Consider the following 17613-nt stretch of genomic DNA (forward strand, 5'->3'; position numbering starts at 1 on the left):
TATCAAAACAATGGGATCGTGAAAATTGCAAACTTTGTAAACGTGATAAGAGAAAAATGGGCTTGCTTAAATAATTTCCTATCTGAGAGGAAGAAGAACCTTAGCGACGGCGGAGATGTGGTCGTTCCATGGCGGAGATGGGTGTCATCGGGGATTCCATTTGCAGACGTGAGATGAGGAGAAAATGGGATCGCCTATGTGAGAGGAAGAAGAACCTTAGCGATGGCGGAGATGTGGTTGTTCCACGGCGGAGATGGGCGGCATCGGGGATTCCATTTGCAGACGTGAGAAGAGGAGAAAATGGGATCGCGATGTATTTAGGGATCTGAGAAGAGGAAGCCTGTTAGGAGAAATGAAAAAAGGCAGCCCACGTGGCAATTTAAAAAAAAAATAATACACACTTGGGCGCCACATAGGCTGGCGCCCAAGTTTCCCAGGGGAACACAACTATATATATATATATATATATATATATATATATATATATATATAATATATATATATATATATATATATATATATACAATTTTGCTATCCTGCCCACTCACCGTGCCCATCTAATGTGCCCACCATGAGGTGTCACTCAACTATTGGACGCACAATTCATCACATCCAATAGTTTAGTGTCACCTCATGGTGGGCACATTAGGTGGGCACGGTGAGTGGGCAGGATAGCAAAATTGTATATATATATATATATATATATATATATATATATATATATATATAGAGTTTTGCTATGCTGCCCACCTTCGGTGCCCACCTCCATGCCCACCTATGAGGTGACATTCATCCATTGGATGAACCATTTGTATATGATTCATCTCATCCATTGGATGATTGACACCTCATAGGTGGGCATGGAGGTGGGCATCGAAGGTGGGCAGCATAGCAAAACTCTATATATATATATACAATTTTGCTATCCTGCCCACTCACCGTGCCCACCTAATGTGCCCACCATGAGGTGACACTCAACTATTGGATGTGATGAATTGTGCGTCCAATAGTTGAGTGACACCTCATGGTGGGCACATTAGGTGGGCACGGTGAGTGGGCAGAATAGCAAAATTGTATATATATATATATATATATATATATATATATATATTAACGTGGTTTATTTCTCATTTTTAAAAAAGAGGTGGTTAAAAAAAAAACATGGGGAAGAATGTGAGAAAGTGGGGTAATGATATGCTATTTTTAGTGAATAATAGTAGGGGTAATTTGGTCTAACCATTATAATATTGTATAGATAATATTGTATAGATAATCCAAATGACTTGGGCTGGGTTAGTAAGTAACTCAAACCCATTAATTTAGATCCATTGGGTCCATTATCAGGCCCATTACTTTTAAACCCGCAAGCAATAATCTGTTCCCCATCAACACCGCCGCCGCACAGCCGCCGCACGTTGTCCCCCATCAACAACACCGCCGCAATCCACCATGCCTACGGTTAGCGTAGGCAGAGATCGTCTCTTCCAAGCCCTTGGACGAACTTACAGTAAGTAACTACGTCGGTCTCTCTGTATATGCGTGTGAATTGACTGATATATGTGTGCGGACACTTGGTTTAGCTGATTATTGTGTATTTTCGCTTTGATGCTCGCAGCTGAGGAAGAGTTTGAGGATTTATGTTTCAAATTCGGGATTGAGCTCGATGACGTGGTACGTATAGTTCATGAAGCGTTGCTTCATTTTGTAAGATATTGATCGGCAGTTAGTGAAATGTAGGAAATTTGAGGTTGGCGTTGACTGCTGATGAACAGCATTGTCACGTAAAATTTGTACTTTTAAGATTGGTTCTTGTTAACGTTTTATATACTATTTATTTGCATACAGTACATGACAACATTTTGGTTGAAGTGTTTTTTTGCCGATGGGGTAGTGGCTTTTGTGATTTTGATTTGTATTTGTCTAAACAGACAACGGAGAAAGCAATTATACGGAAAGAGAAGCATTTGGCAGAAGAAGTCTCTTCTGAAGATGAAGAAGTGATTTACAAAATCGAAGTTCCGGCCAATAGGTACGATTGTCAATTAAATTTATCAGCGAGCTGCTGGATAAGCAATCATTAAAGTGATATATGATAGTTTTCAGAATTTGAATGAAATTTTTTGGCCATTGAAATGTTTTATGCGAAATCTAATTGTTTACTCTCTGGATGAAAAGGTTCATACTTGTGCCATTTTTTCTCCTGAATTGAATGGCAGATATGATTTGCTTTGTCTTGAAGGGTTGGCACAAGCCCTCCGCATATTCAATGGGCTTGATCCAATACCTACATATAATGTCGCAAACATCAGTTCAGAATCTATGCTCAAAATGCATGTGAAAACAGAGGTATGCAAATTGCCAAAACAAATATAGTATAATAGTATTACTAGTTAGTCTGCAGTTATTTTTTGCCATTGCTCCAGTTGTGATTTTCTTTTGTTGCAGACATCTCAGGTTCGACCATATGTTGTATGTGCTGTTTTAAGAGGTGTTATATTTGATGAAGCTAGATATAATAGTTTTATAGATCTTCAAGATAGACTTCATCAAAATATCTGCCGGTAATGTTGTCAGATCTCTGATTAACTTTCAATATATCTTTGACTGAATTTTTTATTGAGAAAATGATTCCTACATGGTGATACCTAACCTTTAATGAATAATATATGCTAGTGGTTATTATTTCGTGTAGTAGTTCTGTTTATATTCGGAGATTCTATCAACACCATTCTTTTTGTCAAAATGCATTGTTACGAGGATTAAGCTTATCTGCAGTTGAAAATATTCCTTTGTTTCATGTGTTTGACGTTCTTGTTTAGATTATCCCACCTAGACTTGAAAATGGAATTGCATTTGCTATAAATCATGCAATAATGTTTTTGATTGAGACCATTAGTAGTCACTATTCAATAGTCTTTGTGCTTGAGGAGCATTATTGAGGTTTAAGCTCCCTGTGACATGATTGAATTATCTATTTCATAATATGCTTAATGTTATCAATGTTTAATTCAAGGATGAGTGTTATTGAACTGATGAATTTTTACTTTGTTCATTTACCTCTATTTTAAAGTGAACGTCACTATTGCCATAGTAGAACCAACGATTGCTTGAACATAATTTTCAGTAATTTTTTTAGATATGGGTATTTTTGGTATTCACCTTTTATTTTCTCTGTTTTGTCCCTGTATCTGTTTAGGAAAAGAACTTTGGTTGCAATTGGTACGCACGATTTGGATACAATAAAAGGGCCCTTCACGTATGAAGTATGCCCCAATCCCGTTTTGCATCATTCACAGCCCTATGAATTGTCTGATTGGCGAAAATACTATTGCTCGATTGTCTGCTCTTTGTTTAAACTTAATTTATGTATGAAACTTCTTGAATGAGTTTAGTCTATGCCTGATCTATTTTCATTACAATTCCAAATCATAGACCTAAATTTCTGTTTTTGTTCCTATTATTATCATCTCCTCATTTGAATGCCCTGCAAATTTGCTGCCTAAACTAACACCAATTTATGTCTCTTACAAGCTCATACTCTATTTTCTTAGAGCTGAATTATTCTTTATGAGAAATAATTGTTGATGCATTGAGTCTGAATAATTTTCAGGCTTTGCCGCCTCCAGAAATAAACTTCATACCACTGAAACAGGTAATAAGTTTTGTTGAGCCTGTTTTGCTATAATTTAATGGAGCGGCTGATATAAAAAATTATCTACTTTACATCACACATCTTAATAACATATTACATTTCAAATACACAATGTGGTTAGAACTAACCAATAAAAATTCTAGAAAAGGTTGCATATACGCCAATGCGTCAAATGGTGCATAGGCTGTGAATTTATTTAAAAGTTAACTTCAGTAACAATTTCTTCTTTCTCACAATGATCACGTGATGCTAACTTTTTGTAACATGCAATGGCTTAGACGAAGAACTTCAGAGCTGATGAGCTAATGGAATTTTACAAGGTAACTCTCTTGGTTGTGTTTTGCACGGTCTTTTTGTTTTCTTTTTCACCTAGTTCCTGTCAAGAGTCTCCGGTGCTCATTGCTTGTCAGCGTAATGGTTATCAAATGAATTTGGTATTTTACTTTCTGCAATGACTGGCCACTCCAAAGGGGTTGTAACTAATTGTTTGCCTCATCTTTCGGCAGTCAGATATGAAACTGAAGAAATTCTTGCATATAATTGAGAATTCACCAGTATTTCCGGTTATATATGATCATAGCAGGTAATTTTGATGCTCAGATGATCTGAGTCATTGTATTCAAACAATAAAATCTGGAGTCAGCTTTATAATTTGAACTTTACCTCCTCGTCAGAAGAGACTTAGCTGTGCAATTACATCATGAACTTGTTTGCAAATTGGAATACCTGATAATTAATTTCATTTTATGTCCTAGTGAGACCTCTATTTCTTTTCTGCAGAACTGTTTTATCTTTGCCTCCAATTATTAATGGTGCGCAATCTGCCATTAGTTTGGAGACAAAGAATGTATTTATTGAATGTACGGCCACAGACCTGACTAAAGCAAATATTGTTCTGAACACAATGGTATTCATCTCAATGTACTTTGTGCACTAGGTTTCTGTATCCTTCTTTTCAGTGTTCGTGCTGTTAACATTTTGTTGTCCAGGTTACCATGTTTTCGGTCTATTGTGAAAGGAAGTTTGAGGTTGAGCCAGTTGAAGTAATTTACCCTGATGGAAAATCATACACATGCCCAGATCTGTCACTGTACCAGATGGTTGTACCTTTATCATACATCACTAGCGCTGTTGGAGTTTCATTGCCAGCTGAAAAGGTTTTGCTTCACGCTGACCATCAATACTCTATACTTGCTGTTTACTTATTGGCAGCCATCCAGCTTTTTCAAGTTAATTTTTTCTATTAATTTGTTCTTTAAAATTAATTTTGTGACCTTTAGTAAAGTGGGCGTTTGCTGCATAACTAGAAAATAAATGCGGGAAAACATACATGAGGTAGCAAAATAACAGTAGACATTGTAATCTTAGTGCGTTCTCTATGGTTGATTCACTAAACACGATGAATGCTTATGGAAGAAGTTCTTCAATAAATGCCCAAAGTATTTTGCAGCATGGACTCGACACAGTATACTCTGTTCTATAAATTGGCGCCTAGGTGGTGGCCCCTGACCCATCGCCTCGATTTTTAATCGGTGGCTCTGGGCAGTGCTGGAAAAATCGGCCGCCTAGGTGGTCTGGGCCGTGCCTAGGCGCCTCAAAACCCGCCTAGGCGGATTGATAAATTTTTTTTAAAAAAATAGTTGAACGAAGTTATGTATATTCTTGTTGAAATATATCCATTTAAAAATTTTATGCACATTAATAAGCATGATTGAAAAAATATTAATGAAAAAGTTGAACATATTTATGCATATTTTGACTCATTTTAGATATTATAAAATATTTATATATTTTTTAAAAAAACTGCCTAGGCACCGTCTAGGCGGCCGATTAGGCACCTAGGCTCTAGGCGGTGGGTGGCTGCCCGCCTAGGGGTGCAAACGAGCTGAGCTACTCGTGAGCAGCTCACGAGTAGCTCGGTCAAAACTCGACTCGAGCTCGGTTTGACCGAGCTCGACAAACCGAGCTCGAGTACCTCGAACACACATCGAGCTCGAGCTTTCAATGTATGTGATCGAGCAGCTCGCGAGCTACTCGATCACATATATCATGTATATATATATATAATATAATATAAATATATAAATATAATATAATATAAATATATAAATATAATATATATAATATTATATTTATTTATTTATTTATTCATATATTATTTATTTATATATATTTATTTATTTATTTTTCGAGCTCGAGCTCGAGTACAAAAATAATTACTCGATCGAGCTCGAGCTCGAGTTCGAGTAGTCAAATACGAGTCGAGCTCGAGCTCGAGTAGTATGATACTCGGCTCGACTCGACTCGATTGCACCCCTATGCCCGCCTATTGACTAGCGTTTTTTACTTTTTAGAACCTTGCATGTATACTTTAGGAACCTCTGAATGGAATAAAATATTGCCTACTAATATATTCTCGAATTGAACGTCAGGTGGCAGGTTTGTTGAATAAAATGCAACTACATGCTGAGCACTCTGTATCGAAAGAGAAACAAACCATCTTCACTATATCTGTACCTCCGACCAGAAGTGATATTCTTCATCCTTGTGATGTGGCTGAGGTATTGGCTCTGATGTTATTTGTCTCTTACAGAAGTTCATTTTCCTTGCCTGGGTTCTTAATTATGTGTGATGTTACCCTCTTCCCTCTTTAAGGATGTTGCAATTGCTTATGGTTACAATGAAATTCCAAAGATGAAGCTGCCATCTTTGAAGCCACAGTCATTGAATCAGTTCAGTGATCTTATTCGAACAGAGGTAGGCCTGCTGCATTGCACGATCTTATTGTTTTTCATTTGGAGTTACTTGCTTTGATCCAAACTGGTGATATTCCCTTTTAGATTGCAATGGTTGGTTATACAGAGGTGTTAACATGGATATTATGCTCGTATAAAGAAAATTTTTCCATGCTTAACCGTAAAGACGACAAGGCAACAGCAGCAATAAATGGAAATCCCCGTTCCGCTGATTTTGAGGTTTGTTTCTTCTGCCATGCATATGGTCTTAGCTGATCATTTAAATTAGATGGATATTGTTTATTAACATCTACTCATTCACCACATGATTATTTGTCACTTAATATGTAATTACTTCTGCATTTCTTATTTATCCAATCTTAATATTATATGCTTTCTGTTAAAAAGTTTCAAAATATCAGTTATATTTTAATTTGAGCTGCATGCACACTGTATGCTTGATCAGTGTCAACTCTTTCTAATTATTAAGAGCATATTCTGCCCCATCCTGTTTTCTGTAGATGTCATAAACATTCCACTGACGTCGTTTGGTGTTTTAAATTTTCAATAGCAATTGTCCTTGATGGCCTTGTGTGTTTTTTTGTGAGAAAATCGTCATCTGACTCCTAGTTGTGAAAGGCAAGCATCTCTCGCATTAAGGCGAGACGTTGCGCCTGGGTGCAGGCTTTACTGAGTGGAGCCCAGGCGCACACCTAGGTTCTCTTGGGAAGCTTTTTTCTGTCGCCCTTAAACACGCATGAGGAAAGGTGTATATTTTCCCTTGTTTTTAAAATTTTAATTGAGGGTTTATTTCCTAAAATATTCGAAAATTACATATATAGATAAATAGCAGCCATTAACTAGGATCTAAACCCGGTCAAACAGGTTGCGGGGCGGGTTTAGACCCAGTCAACAGGTTTAGAGGCGGATCCGGGCGGGTATTGGGTTTCAATAAACCCGCCATGTATCTATAATAATAATAATAATAATAATAATAATATATTTTTTTATATATTATATTAATAACAAATATTAAATGGTGAGATGCCTGTATGCCCCAAATCCCCATTTACCAAGGACCCAAACCCATTTTACGCCGTCCCTCTCCCCAAGTCCTCGAGCACAAATTATTTACTGTTGCTTTTTCATCCCATTTCATGTTGTCTCTCCCTCAGTCCCTCAAACAAAAATTATACTGTTGATTTTTCATCTTCTTGAATTTTCGCTTTGAGGTAGTACTGACAGTCATATTTTCATTTTCTTGAATACTTGTCAATGTCCCCGCAGTAACTAAACTACCACTAAAAAGAACAAGCTTGTGAATCACTGAATCCCATTTTGTTTTTATTTACCATCACTAAATTTGAATGCCATTTTTTGTTGGTCAAGTTGCCTGTTATTTTCCCCCCACCCTTGGGCCTTGATGTAATTGTTACCGTAAAATATTTAATATTTCCTTCAAGATTTTATTTTCACCTTTTTGTCAGTTTGCGGGTCCAACCCGGATTGGACCCGACGGGTTTTGGAGTGGGGTGAGGCTAAAGACGAGGTGGGGCGGGTCTCGGGTCCGGTTTCTTCTTGGTGGGGCGGGTCCTGGGTTTGGCCAAACCCGTGCTGCTACCATCCCTACAATAGCATATCCTTTAATGCAACCTACTAAAAATAAAATCTCAACAATCTAGATCAGAAAAATAAAAGTAACTCAGAAATCTGTCAACAATGAAAGATTCCCTTGATTACTACCGTACTAAAAATCTATTTTTTGCCATAAAATTACTGTAAGTTATATATTTTTCTAAAACATTAATAATAACATTTTTGCCATATAAAAGTAGTGGACAGATATATTTATGTTTAGCTTAGTTATCATGTAATAGTATTTTGTCGTGTAAAAGTAGTAAATAAATATATTTTCTAAAAAATTAATTGTGTGCCTTGCTCGATAAGGCGTGCGCTTCAGGCTCCGGACACCTTGGCGCCTTAGTGCGCCTTGCGCCTTTTACAATTTGTTCTGTGTCTGATTTATTGTATTGGGGATGATATACCGCCAGGCCTCGTGTGAATTTGTCCATGATGGATCATCCTCCCAAGGATCAATTTGCATCTTAGTTGATTTACACATGTTTCCTAAATTTTGCAGGTTGTCCGTACCAGCCTTATGCCTGGCATATTGAAAACAGTTGGGCACAATAAAGACCATCCAAAACCAATAAAGGTCATTGAATCACATACCATATTCATTATCATGTCTATAATTCGCTGACAAATTTGCTTTATCACAACATAATTATGAGACTTCTTGCTTTTTTATAATGGGATAAGCACAGACATAAAAAGGCTGTTTGCATTTGTATCTTGCTAATACAATGCATATGGAGTTTGGAGAGCATTTTCAGCACAGAAGTTTTGGAATTTTAAGAACTAGGATAGATTTGATATGATGACTCCATAATATCTTGTTACTCTAGACGCTTGCATTAAGCTTGTTGAGACGGGATCTTTTTAAATCTGACTCATCTAAGCATTTTATTTTTGCTATTGTGCATGTTTGAGGTTATTATTGTTATCTTTCATGTGTTATGGAGTTTTGGGTCATATTGCTTTCTCTTTTCATTTTACAACATTGCATTTTCTGTTTTTAAACTATATCCACGTTTCCTTTCAATTTAGATTTTTGAAGTGGGTGACGTGGTGCTGCTTAATGAAACAAAAGATGTCGGTGCATCAAATCGCCGTTATCTTGCAGCTTTATATTGCGGATCTACATCCGGATTTGAGGTACCTACTCCACAACATTCTGTTTTATTTAATACCTGTCTTTGGAGCTGGGATGTTTTGGAAAGAACGTTATTTTGCTTTCATCTGAGCTCCATGGGTTTTTTGTGAATATTATGAAAATGGTCCAAGTTTTGTCAATCTTTGTCTTTGTTAATTGTTCAGATAACTATCTGTTTCCATCGATCAGTCTAGGTTTGAGGATCCACCAATGCTTGACTAAATTTTTCTGCGTTGGTTTTTCTCAGCTGATACATGGTCTTGTGGATAGAATCATGGAAGTTATTGGAACTCCTTTTGTAATCCCTGGGGACAAAACAGGATATTATATACAAAGTTCAGAGGTATGTTACTGCCTTCTGTTTCTATTTTGACAATGTTGATTGTTGAGCATTGTATGGATTCTTCAAGGAAACGAAAATCTGATAGTTTACTGTATCCATGCTGCCAGGAGCCTGAGTTTCTTCCAGGTAGACAAGCAACCGTCATTTACAAAGGAAAACAAATAGGCACTTTTGGCATCGTCCATCCACAGGTACATAAAATCCCTTTCATGTCACAGAGAAACTGCACACTATTTAAATACATGCAATCTTAATAAATGAGAATTCAAACAAACATGATATGACCTCCTTTTGACCAACATTTCCTGGCTTGACATAGCTGGTACAATACCAAATGTATCTTTGAAACCATGATCAAATATATAAGAAATTTTCAAATTAGGAGAATAATCCATGCATCTGTGTTTTATTCCATTAGGTGCTGGATAACTTTGATATTCCGGACCCCTGCTCTTTTGTGGAACTCGACATTGAGAGCTTCCTGTAGAGCATCATCGAACAAAACAAGATATATATAGAGAGAGAATGATTGCAGTTCAAGGCTTCCTTATTTATCTTTGACACGTTACTCGAAGACACCAATTTTGTCACTCTACTGCATAGTTGCACTGTTGTGCCTCACACGGATTTTTTCAATTTTAATGACGTCCATTCTTTTAATACAAGTCATTGATAAAGTGGATTTGTAATATTGTTGAAAATTAAACTCTCTTGTGCTTGGATCATTGTACTTGGATGAATTTGATTTCAAAATTCAAGTTCATCGAATTTGTGTAGTCTAAATTAAGAACAGAAATTTGAAAACCGTACTTTTGGCCTAACAATAGATCCAGAAGTTCCTTCTATCCTGGTTCAATAAGTAACAAACAAGAAAAAGATGTTCAATAAGTATATTTCAGTATGATCTGATGATACCAGCAGGCAACAGCAAGGCACAATCCAACACATAGTCTTTCAATGGTTTCTCCAAAATCTGCTCCAACTTTAATATAAAGAATCTCACTGTCCTGCATCAACCGAACTCCTTGCAAAATCTGTGCCAAGATTAGCGACTGAACCTTCGGTTCCGAGGTTGCTGAACCTTTCTCGGTGAAGTTCAATGTTGCAAGGATGCAACGTCATTGATCAAACCTACAGAGCCTGCAACGTCCACCCGATCAAAGGAGTCTAACCTGGGCAACTCAATGTTTAGGAGCAAAGTAGCTCAAAGTCTTGACATATCCGTTATTGTTTCATCAAAAACAAATCATATATATCATATATATGTGCAATTGTGGGTCATCTTATAATACTTTTCATAGGTGAACTTCTCCCCACGACAAATTTAAATTTTGTTTCAAATAAATATTGGACAATTGTATAAAAAATGAACATGGAAACACATAAAAACATGGTCAACAAAAACATAACTCATTCATTCTTAACGTAAGAAATTAAAAAAGTTGCATAGGAAACAATCTCATAATACGGCACATGCACAAACATTTGCATATTATATTCAACCATGTCCATATCTTTAAATGGATTAAATTACCGAGATTTAGCTTTAGGATGTCAGGGTGCTTAAACCAAAGGATAAATAAACCATCCACATTTTGCATCAAATTTGAACTATTTGTAGCGTAAATTAGTGAGAAAAGCAAACCAAAAAAGAAAAATTTCTCATGAGTCATGATTTGAGTAAAAACATACATTTCTTGTTTAACGGCACGCGAAGGTTCATATGTTGTAAAATATAAATACATGTATATATCATCTGCGCCATAAAAACAAAATTTCGAATCCGTCATAGTGAAAAATGTTTTGTATGTGTTATAAAGAAAATGAGAATATTGTGTTTATAAAGAAACGAAAGGTAAAAGAAGAAGAGAAATAGAGGGTTCAAGTGTGGTGACAGAAGTATAGAGAGCACAAAGGAGTGAAATGCAAAATTTGAATTATTACAGCTTGCATGCATTTTCATCATCTGTGCTCTCTATCTTCTGTCAACAAAAGCACACACCACTGCCTCTCATTTGATACTCTCCTTGCATGCCCTCCGCCACGAAAAACACGAAAAATATACGGAAGAAATGTGATCTTTAATTATCGACGAACAAAATTCTATAAAGTTGATATATATAGTCTATCGCAAAAGCTCATTTTATCATCTTTCACGATGGATTAGCGACGATCATTTCGATTTCATTCATGTATGTGATGTGAGTAAAAAAGATATTTGAGTAGAGGTGGATTTTAAAGAACAAGCTAGCAATAAGAAGAGGCCCTATGTGCATGTTTATTTATAGGGAACAAATGCAAGGAGCGAGGCTTCTCGGTCCATAGTTTTTGTTCCCACAATTTTTGTTCCATTTTCTTAAAATTGATTTCTAAATTTATTAAATTAAGGGTATTTTGTGTTTTTTCTTTCTTTCTTTCTTTTTTAATACACATGCATACTAATTGGTTGCTCTAATTAATTACTCATACTAATTCGACGACTTGGACGAGTGATTGATAGAAAGATGGCGCTATATACGTTTTCTTGTCTTTTTCTTTGTAATCTCTCTTCTGAATATAGTGAAATTTGTATTGATGACAAGTGGACATATATAGTACTCACAAGCGATAGTATATTATTATAAAAAAAAAAAATTGTTTTTTTTTAAAAAAGGATCAATTATTAAATTAAGCTTCAAAAATTTAAAATAAATAATAATTTATGGCCCACATAAAAGAGAATAATCAATCAGCGATCCGATGCTTGAATTGTACCACATGGGTTTGTAACCGCTTCTCACGAGTTCAATCAAGTGAAGGACACTACACAGCCTGTATTTTTAACTACTACCCAACAACCTTTTTTTACATGCATTTTAAGCATATTATATTATTATGCCCAAGTTCATTGCATATCTTCCATAAAGTTACAAGTCATGAATTTCAAGTGATAATTACGAACTTAATTTGGACACACTTTTTGACGAGGGTTATGCCTCATGTAAATTGAATTACGCATATGTTAAATGCACTTTTGGCAATTGCACCTTCGTTTTCTTTTTGTGGAAAGGATTTACTAATATTGATTGGTTCTAAATTTATTAACACAAAAATTAAACTCGAATCATTTTTGTGATAGGGATCTCCAATCCGATCCGACTCACGATAAAATATTACTTTCTATTTCCAAATATTATTTTTCACTATAAATATTAATCGGATGGACTCATCTCACAAAATAAATTTCTTAATAAAAATATCAAAATAAATATAAAAGTTCAAAACGAGATGGTATTTGTTTTGAAAACTAAAACTTATATACAACTCTTTTATGGAAAATTACATTTTTAGTCTATTATATTTGTCCTTCTATAATTTTTAGACGTTATATATAGTCAATTTGCAATCTTAGAGATTGTTTGAAAGAGTTTTCAGGAAGCACTTCCTAGATTTTAACTTGGTGAAAGTGTTTTTGGGTGTTTATGAATACATGTTTTTGCTTCTAACTTCTATATTTTTTTAACCAAAAGTTAGAATCAAGGTTTTGATGTTTATTTTAGCTTCTGTTTTTTTAATTAATGTTTATGAACTATAATTTGATATTTGTATATTTAAAAAATTTATCATATTCCATGACTCTCCTCGATTATTTTTATAATATTTTTTTTTCGATTTACGCCATTTTATAAATACTAGAAAAAGACAAGTGCGACGCACATAGGAGCACAGTTTCATTGTCGATAAGAGTTGGTAAAGAAATAAGTTGAAAAAAGATTAATTTGCTGAAATAAGTTGAAAAAAGATTAATTTGCTGCAACTTAATGATTTCATGTTATTTTAGTCAATTGTAAATTCAACATAATATAATGTGTATAATATATATTATAAAATGCGTGAAAATAATTTTTGTTAAAAAAATTTTATGTGTTGAAAATCTAAATTAATTTTTAAATATTGAAAACATAATAATGATCAATCTTATAATTTTGTATAAATTAGCTAGACATTGAAAAAATATAATATAAAATGATATCATAATAGTTTATTAAAATAAATTTAAGAGAAGAAAAAAGTATAATACATAGTGTCGAATCACTTATTTTACTATTATTGATTTATGAAAAAATAAACATATAATACAGAAAATAAGTTCTAAAATTTAAATTAAATTATTGTGTCATTCTTTTATATTTTGAACTTTTATATCTTTCACGATTTCTTATTTTGTCATCTGTATTTTCTTCTTTGTAAAAGAAGTAATATTCCCATCATCTTCATTAATAACAATTCTTGTGATAATGTTATCATCAACATTTGTATTTTCATATTTTTATTCTTTGATTTTTTTGTTGGACAACCTCTTTTTTATTGCTGAAAATCTTTCTTTTTAATAATACTAGCAATAATTTCACTATAACCAATTTACATTCTTGTGTTGTTATCATCTTTTATTACTTGTATGTCAATATCTTAATCGTTCATATATTTTCTAGAAGTATTCTTTTTGTCCATCTCTATCTCTTGTAAAAATATGCATTCGTTAATTGTAAGATCATCTTCATAAAGTAATTGTTATAATTTCTAGTTTTTACGAAGAAGCAAAAATAGTTAAAATTAGTGTCATGATCTAAATGCTATTGCTGCTAGGATAGACCAGTAGTGAGCTACTATTGTCTTGAAGCTGATTCGATAGGGGCAGTAGCTACTTGCTCTTAGTGAGTTTAGTAGTGTAAGCCACTGAACTCTCCTTTCTATTATATCTCCAAGAGTCAACCAACAAATATATTTGTGCGAAAAAATGTCAACTAGGAGATTGGATTGCATCAGTTGGTTCTACTGGTAAGCGAGAGTAGAAAGCAGTAAATAACACAGTAGATTGTTTCTGGATGTTCGGAGACTCAACTGCTCCTACGTCACCCTTTCTTATGGTTCTACCAGAAGATACTATTAGAAGACTTTGAGTATTACAACTCTTGCAACACCCCACCTCAGCTAGGACTTATCCTACTGTCTATAACTGAGACTCCTAGACTTCAACAAATCAGTTCTCGACTGATCTTATAAGAGTGTTTTGATTAGTTCACTCAACTTATTAGTTTACAGAAATTGTACAGCTCAACACGTAACACAAAGTGATCCTAAGAGATCTGATAAATCTAGACGTGTGTGCTAGTGTTCTTCGGCTTCTGTATATGATCTTCTATGTAAGCGTCGAACTTTTCTTGTATGTATGTAACAACTGAAAGTGTTCAGTTGCTCTTTGCTAATTTGTAAGTGGTGTGAGTTCTTGTAAGTCGGTCAATTCTTCTGTACGTTGTGGTCACTATTTATATGTACAAGATAACGGTCATCTTTGATTCAAATACATCCGTTGATAAATAATCGTTTTCTTGTCTTTTAGTTCATTGTGAGAAGGTATACTGTGACTGCGCAAATCTGAGTCTACTCAGTGTACTTAGAGACCTTTAGGTAATAGCTTTAACTGGTTCAAAGAGGGTTTCTGTTGTAATGCTTCTTCTGCTTTTGCTTTTCACTTTTAAGCTCTTCTGCTTCTGCTGTTCTTTTTTATTTGTTTTTCAACCGGTTTTCTTTCTTCTTTTCTGCTGCATTCTATTTATTGTCTGTTATTCCTTGTTAAGCTCTTCTGCTTCTGCTTTTGTTTCGCGGCTTCTACTACTGTTGTTGATGTGCACAGTTGTTTTGTTAAACACCGAAACTTAGATATTTAATTTTCTAACAATTAGTAAAGCTATATTATTCAATTGTTAAATTTTAATAAAAAAATAAGCCTTTGAAAATATTATTTGGATTTTTTATAAATAAATAAATATATATATATATATATATATATAATAAATATTCACGAAGTATTGTTTAGAATTATCTCTCTTTTATATCCGATAATGCACATATCAGTTTAGTAAAATGTAATTAATTAACTATCAAACCTTCTTCGTGGCACCAACCTCGTAACACACGATTTAATTATTTGACTTTGTTACTTTAATTCATTGTTTTAAAATAATCCTAATATATGTCAAATAAAGGATATTAACATCAAATAATTAACACAAATTAAGTTTTTGTGAGAAAATCCGCTTCACCCTATATACAAGTGAGTAAAACAAAAGAATTTCAATATTTCAATCTTTTACAAATTAAGTTTTTTGTGGAAAAATTAATTTCACTTCATCTACAAACAAATAAAACCAATTTATCTATCTATAAACAAATAAAAACCAAAGAATTTTAGAATTTCAATCTTCTTGAAAATTGGATCCTTATCTAATATGCACGTAGTTTGATAATTTGACATCATCATAATAAGTTATTTTACAAAAACATCATTTCCAAATATCTCAAGTATGTATAAATAAATGATAGTGTTGCAATATACAAAGTAAAATTTTGACCTTAGTTCCCACTTTTATAATTGGTATAGATTTTTGGAGATTTTTAAATTTTGTAAGTTTATTTATATATGAATTTTTAGGAGTTTTGAATAGAATTCATAGATTTCGAAAAAAAATAGAATTCATAAATTCCAATCAAACATTTATTTTTAAAAAAATACATGATTTTTTATATTTTTCATTTACATAAAATTTTTTTACGTATTTTATACATTGATACAAATTTTTTTTATTATTATTAATCTTATGTAAATTTTCAAGCACTCATACTATAACAAGATAAATTAAATTTGATATAAAATATTCAAGATACAATGATAAAGGGAAAACTGTAATTTTGGTCCGGTATGTTTGTCACTTTATATTTTTGGTCCTTTATATTTTCATATTTCAGTTTTAGACCTTCATGTTCCAATTTTTTTTGCAATTTCAGTCATTTTTTTTCGAAAATGTTTACGTGGCACTATACACGTCACTCCACATCAACACTGAATTGGTGCCACATCAGCGCCACATCGAAAAAAGGTATTAAATCGCCAAAAAAATAAAGATAGCGAACTAAAACTAAAATCTGAAAACATAGAGGATTGAAATCACAAAGTGACAAACATATATAACAAAAAAAATAATTTTCTCTAATGATAATTAAATAAATAAAGGTTAAGTATGAGTATCAAAATTCAGATAATTAAAGAAATAAGTGTTACATAGGGCAAGAATATTATTATCATTTTATTAAAAATTAAGCTTAATTAGAAGAAATTTTTCTCAAACACGCAAATTTTAGCTTGTATTAGATTTGAACTTTTATTCCAAACATTCTCTACTTTTGCTTTTCACTCATTTTTTTTATAATATCTGAAAAAAGTACTTCAGAATAAATAGAAGCTCTTGCAAGAATTCCCTTACTACGATATATTTAATTTTTTTTGGCAATTTGAGTTTTAATTCGAACGGAAAATCACAAATTCCCAGATTTGATGATTTGGAGTCTAGATTGCTTAAGACTTAAGTGGCAAAAAATCAAATTAGGAGATCTTTCTTAGGGATCAAATTCTATTTCCACCTATTTATTATATAAAATATTGACTTTCCACCATAAATGACAAGAAGTCAGACCACATAGAAAAGTGCATTAAATAACTCTGTAAAATTTCGATGAATTAATATCCTCTTGTAGGAGTACAATAATTGTTTCTGCTGGGTAGAACGATCCAACCATGACACTTGGGTTGTTGTGCGGTTTAAAAGATTTGAGTTTTACCATTACCACCAGTTTTTGGAAGCGGCAAACGCTCGGTCCTACAATTAGTATCAGTGTCAGGGTCTTATGTTCGAGCGATCGAGCCATGACGCTTGAGCTGCTGTGCGGTTTAAAACATTTGAATTGTACCATTATCATCAGTTATAGTTTTTGGTAAAGCGATAAGCGTTTAGTCTTACACCCTCCTATAATAGGTTTGAGCATTTTTGTCCTCGTCTTATATTTTTTTAGCACATTCTTCTCAAAATTAAATTTTTGTCTCATAAGTTTATCAAATGACAAAAAAATCCTCAATTTAACAATAATAATTCTTATTAATTCATTTTTTAAAAAATACAATAATATATATTTTTTAAATTGTTATCACTTAAAAAATACAATCTCACGATAAAATGAATTCTTTTTTATGATCATATTACATATTATTTAGCTAAAAAAAATATGAACTGAT

General features: G+C 33.4%; 1 protein-coding gene across 3 annotated transcripts; it reads left to right on the top strand.

Annotated features, from left to right (window-relative positions):
• The first annotated feature begins 1340 nt into the window (after positions 1 to 1340).
• LOC140882339 (phenylalanine--tRNA ligase beta subunit, cytoplasmic-like) lies at positions 1341 to 10315 on the top strand. Of its 3 annotated transcripts, XM_073288285.1 has the most exons (19): positions 1341 to 1507; positions 1616 to 1671; positions 1929 to 2029; positions 2217 to 2346; positions 2446 to 2561; positions 3197 to 3263; positions 3611 to 3652; positions 3931 to 3972; positions 4159 to 4235; positions 4433 to 4559; positions 4642 to 4809; positions 6085 to 6213; positions 6308 to 6409; positions 6493 to 6627; positions 8528 to 8602; positions 9058 to 9165; positions 9411 to 9506; positions 9614 to 9697; positions 9925 to 10315. In XM_073288285.1, exons 1-19 carry the CDS (start codon positions 1450 to 1452, stop codon positions 9991 to 9993), a joined length of 1782 nt encoding a protein of 593 aa, XP_073144386.1. In that variant the 5' UTR covers positions 1341 to 1449; the 3' UTR covers positions 9994 to 10315. The 3 variants fall into 3 exon arrangements, with proteins under 3 accessions (XP_073144386.1, XP_073144387.1, XP_073144388.1); XM_073288286.1 differs by lacking the exon at positions 6493 to 6627; XM_073288287.1 differs by lacking the exons at positions 2446 to 2561; positions 3197 to 3263.
• Positions 10316 to 17613: the final 7298 nt, after the last annotated feature.

The sequence above is a fragment of the Henckelia pumila genome, chromosome 2 (genome assembly GCF_033568475.1).
Source record: "Henckelia pumila isolate YLH828 chromosome 2, ASM3356847v2, whole genome shotgun sequence".
Classification (NCBI taxonomy): domain Eukaryota; kingdom Viridiplantae; phylum Streptophyta; class Magnoliopsida; order Lamiales; family Gesneriaceae; genus Henckelia; species Henckelia pumila.

Coding starts and splice junctions, on each gene's coding strand:
- LOC140882339 (XM_073288285.1), top strand. CDS start 1,450: ATGCCTACGGTTAGCGTAGGCAGAGATCGTCTCTTCCAAGCCCTTGGA. Junction 1,672..1,928: donor GGATTGAGCTCGATGACGTG/GTACGTATAGTT, acceptor TTGTCTAAACAG/ACAACGGAGAAAGCAATTAT. Junction 9,166..9,410: donor GATCTACATCCGGATTTGAG/GTACCTACTCCA, acceptor GGTTTTTCTCAG/CTGATACATGGTCTTGTGGA.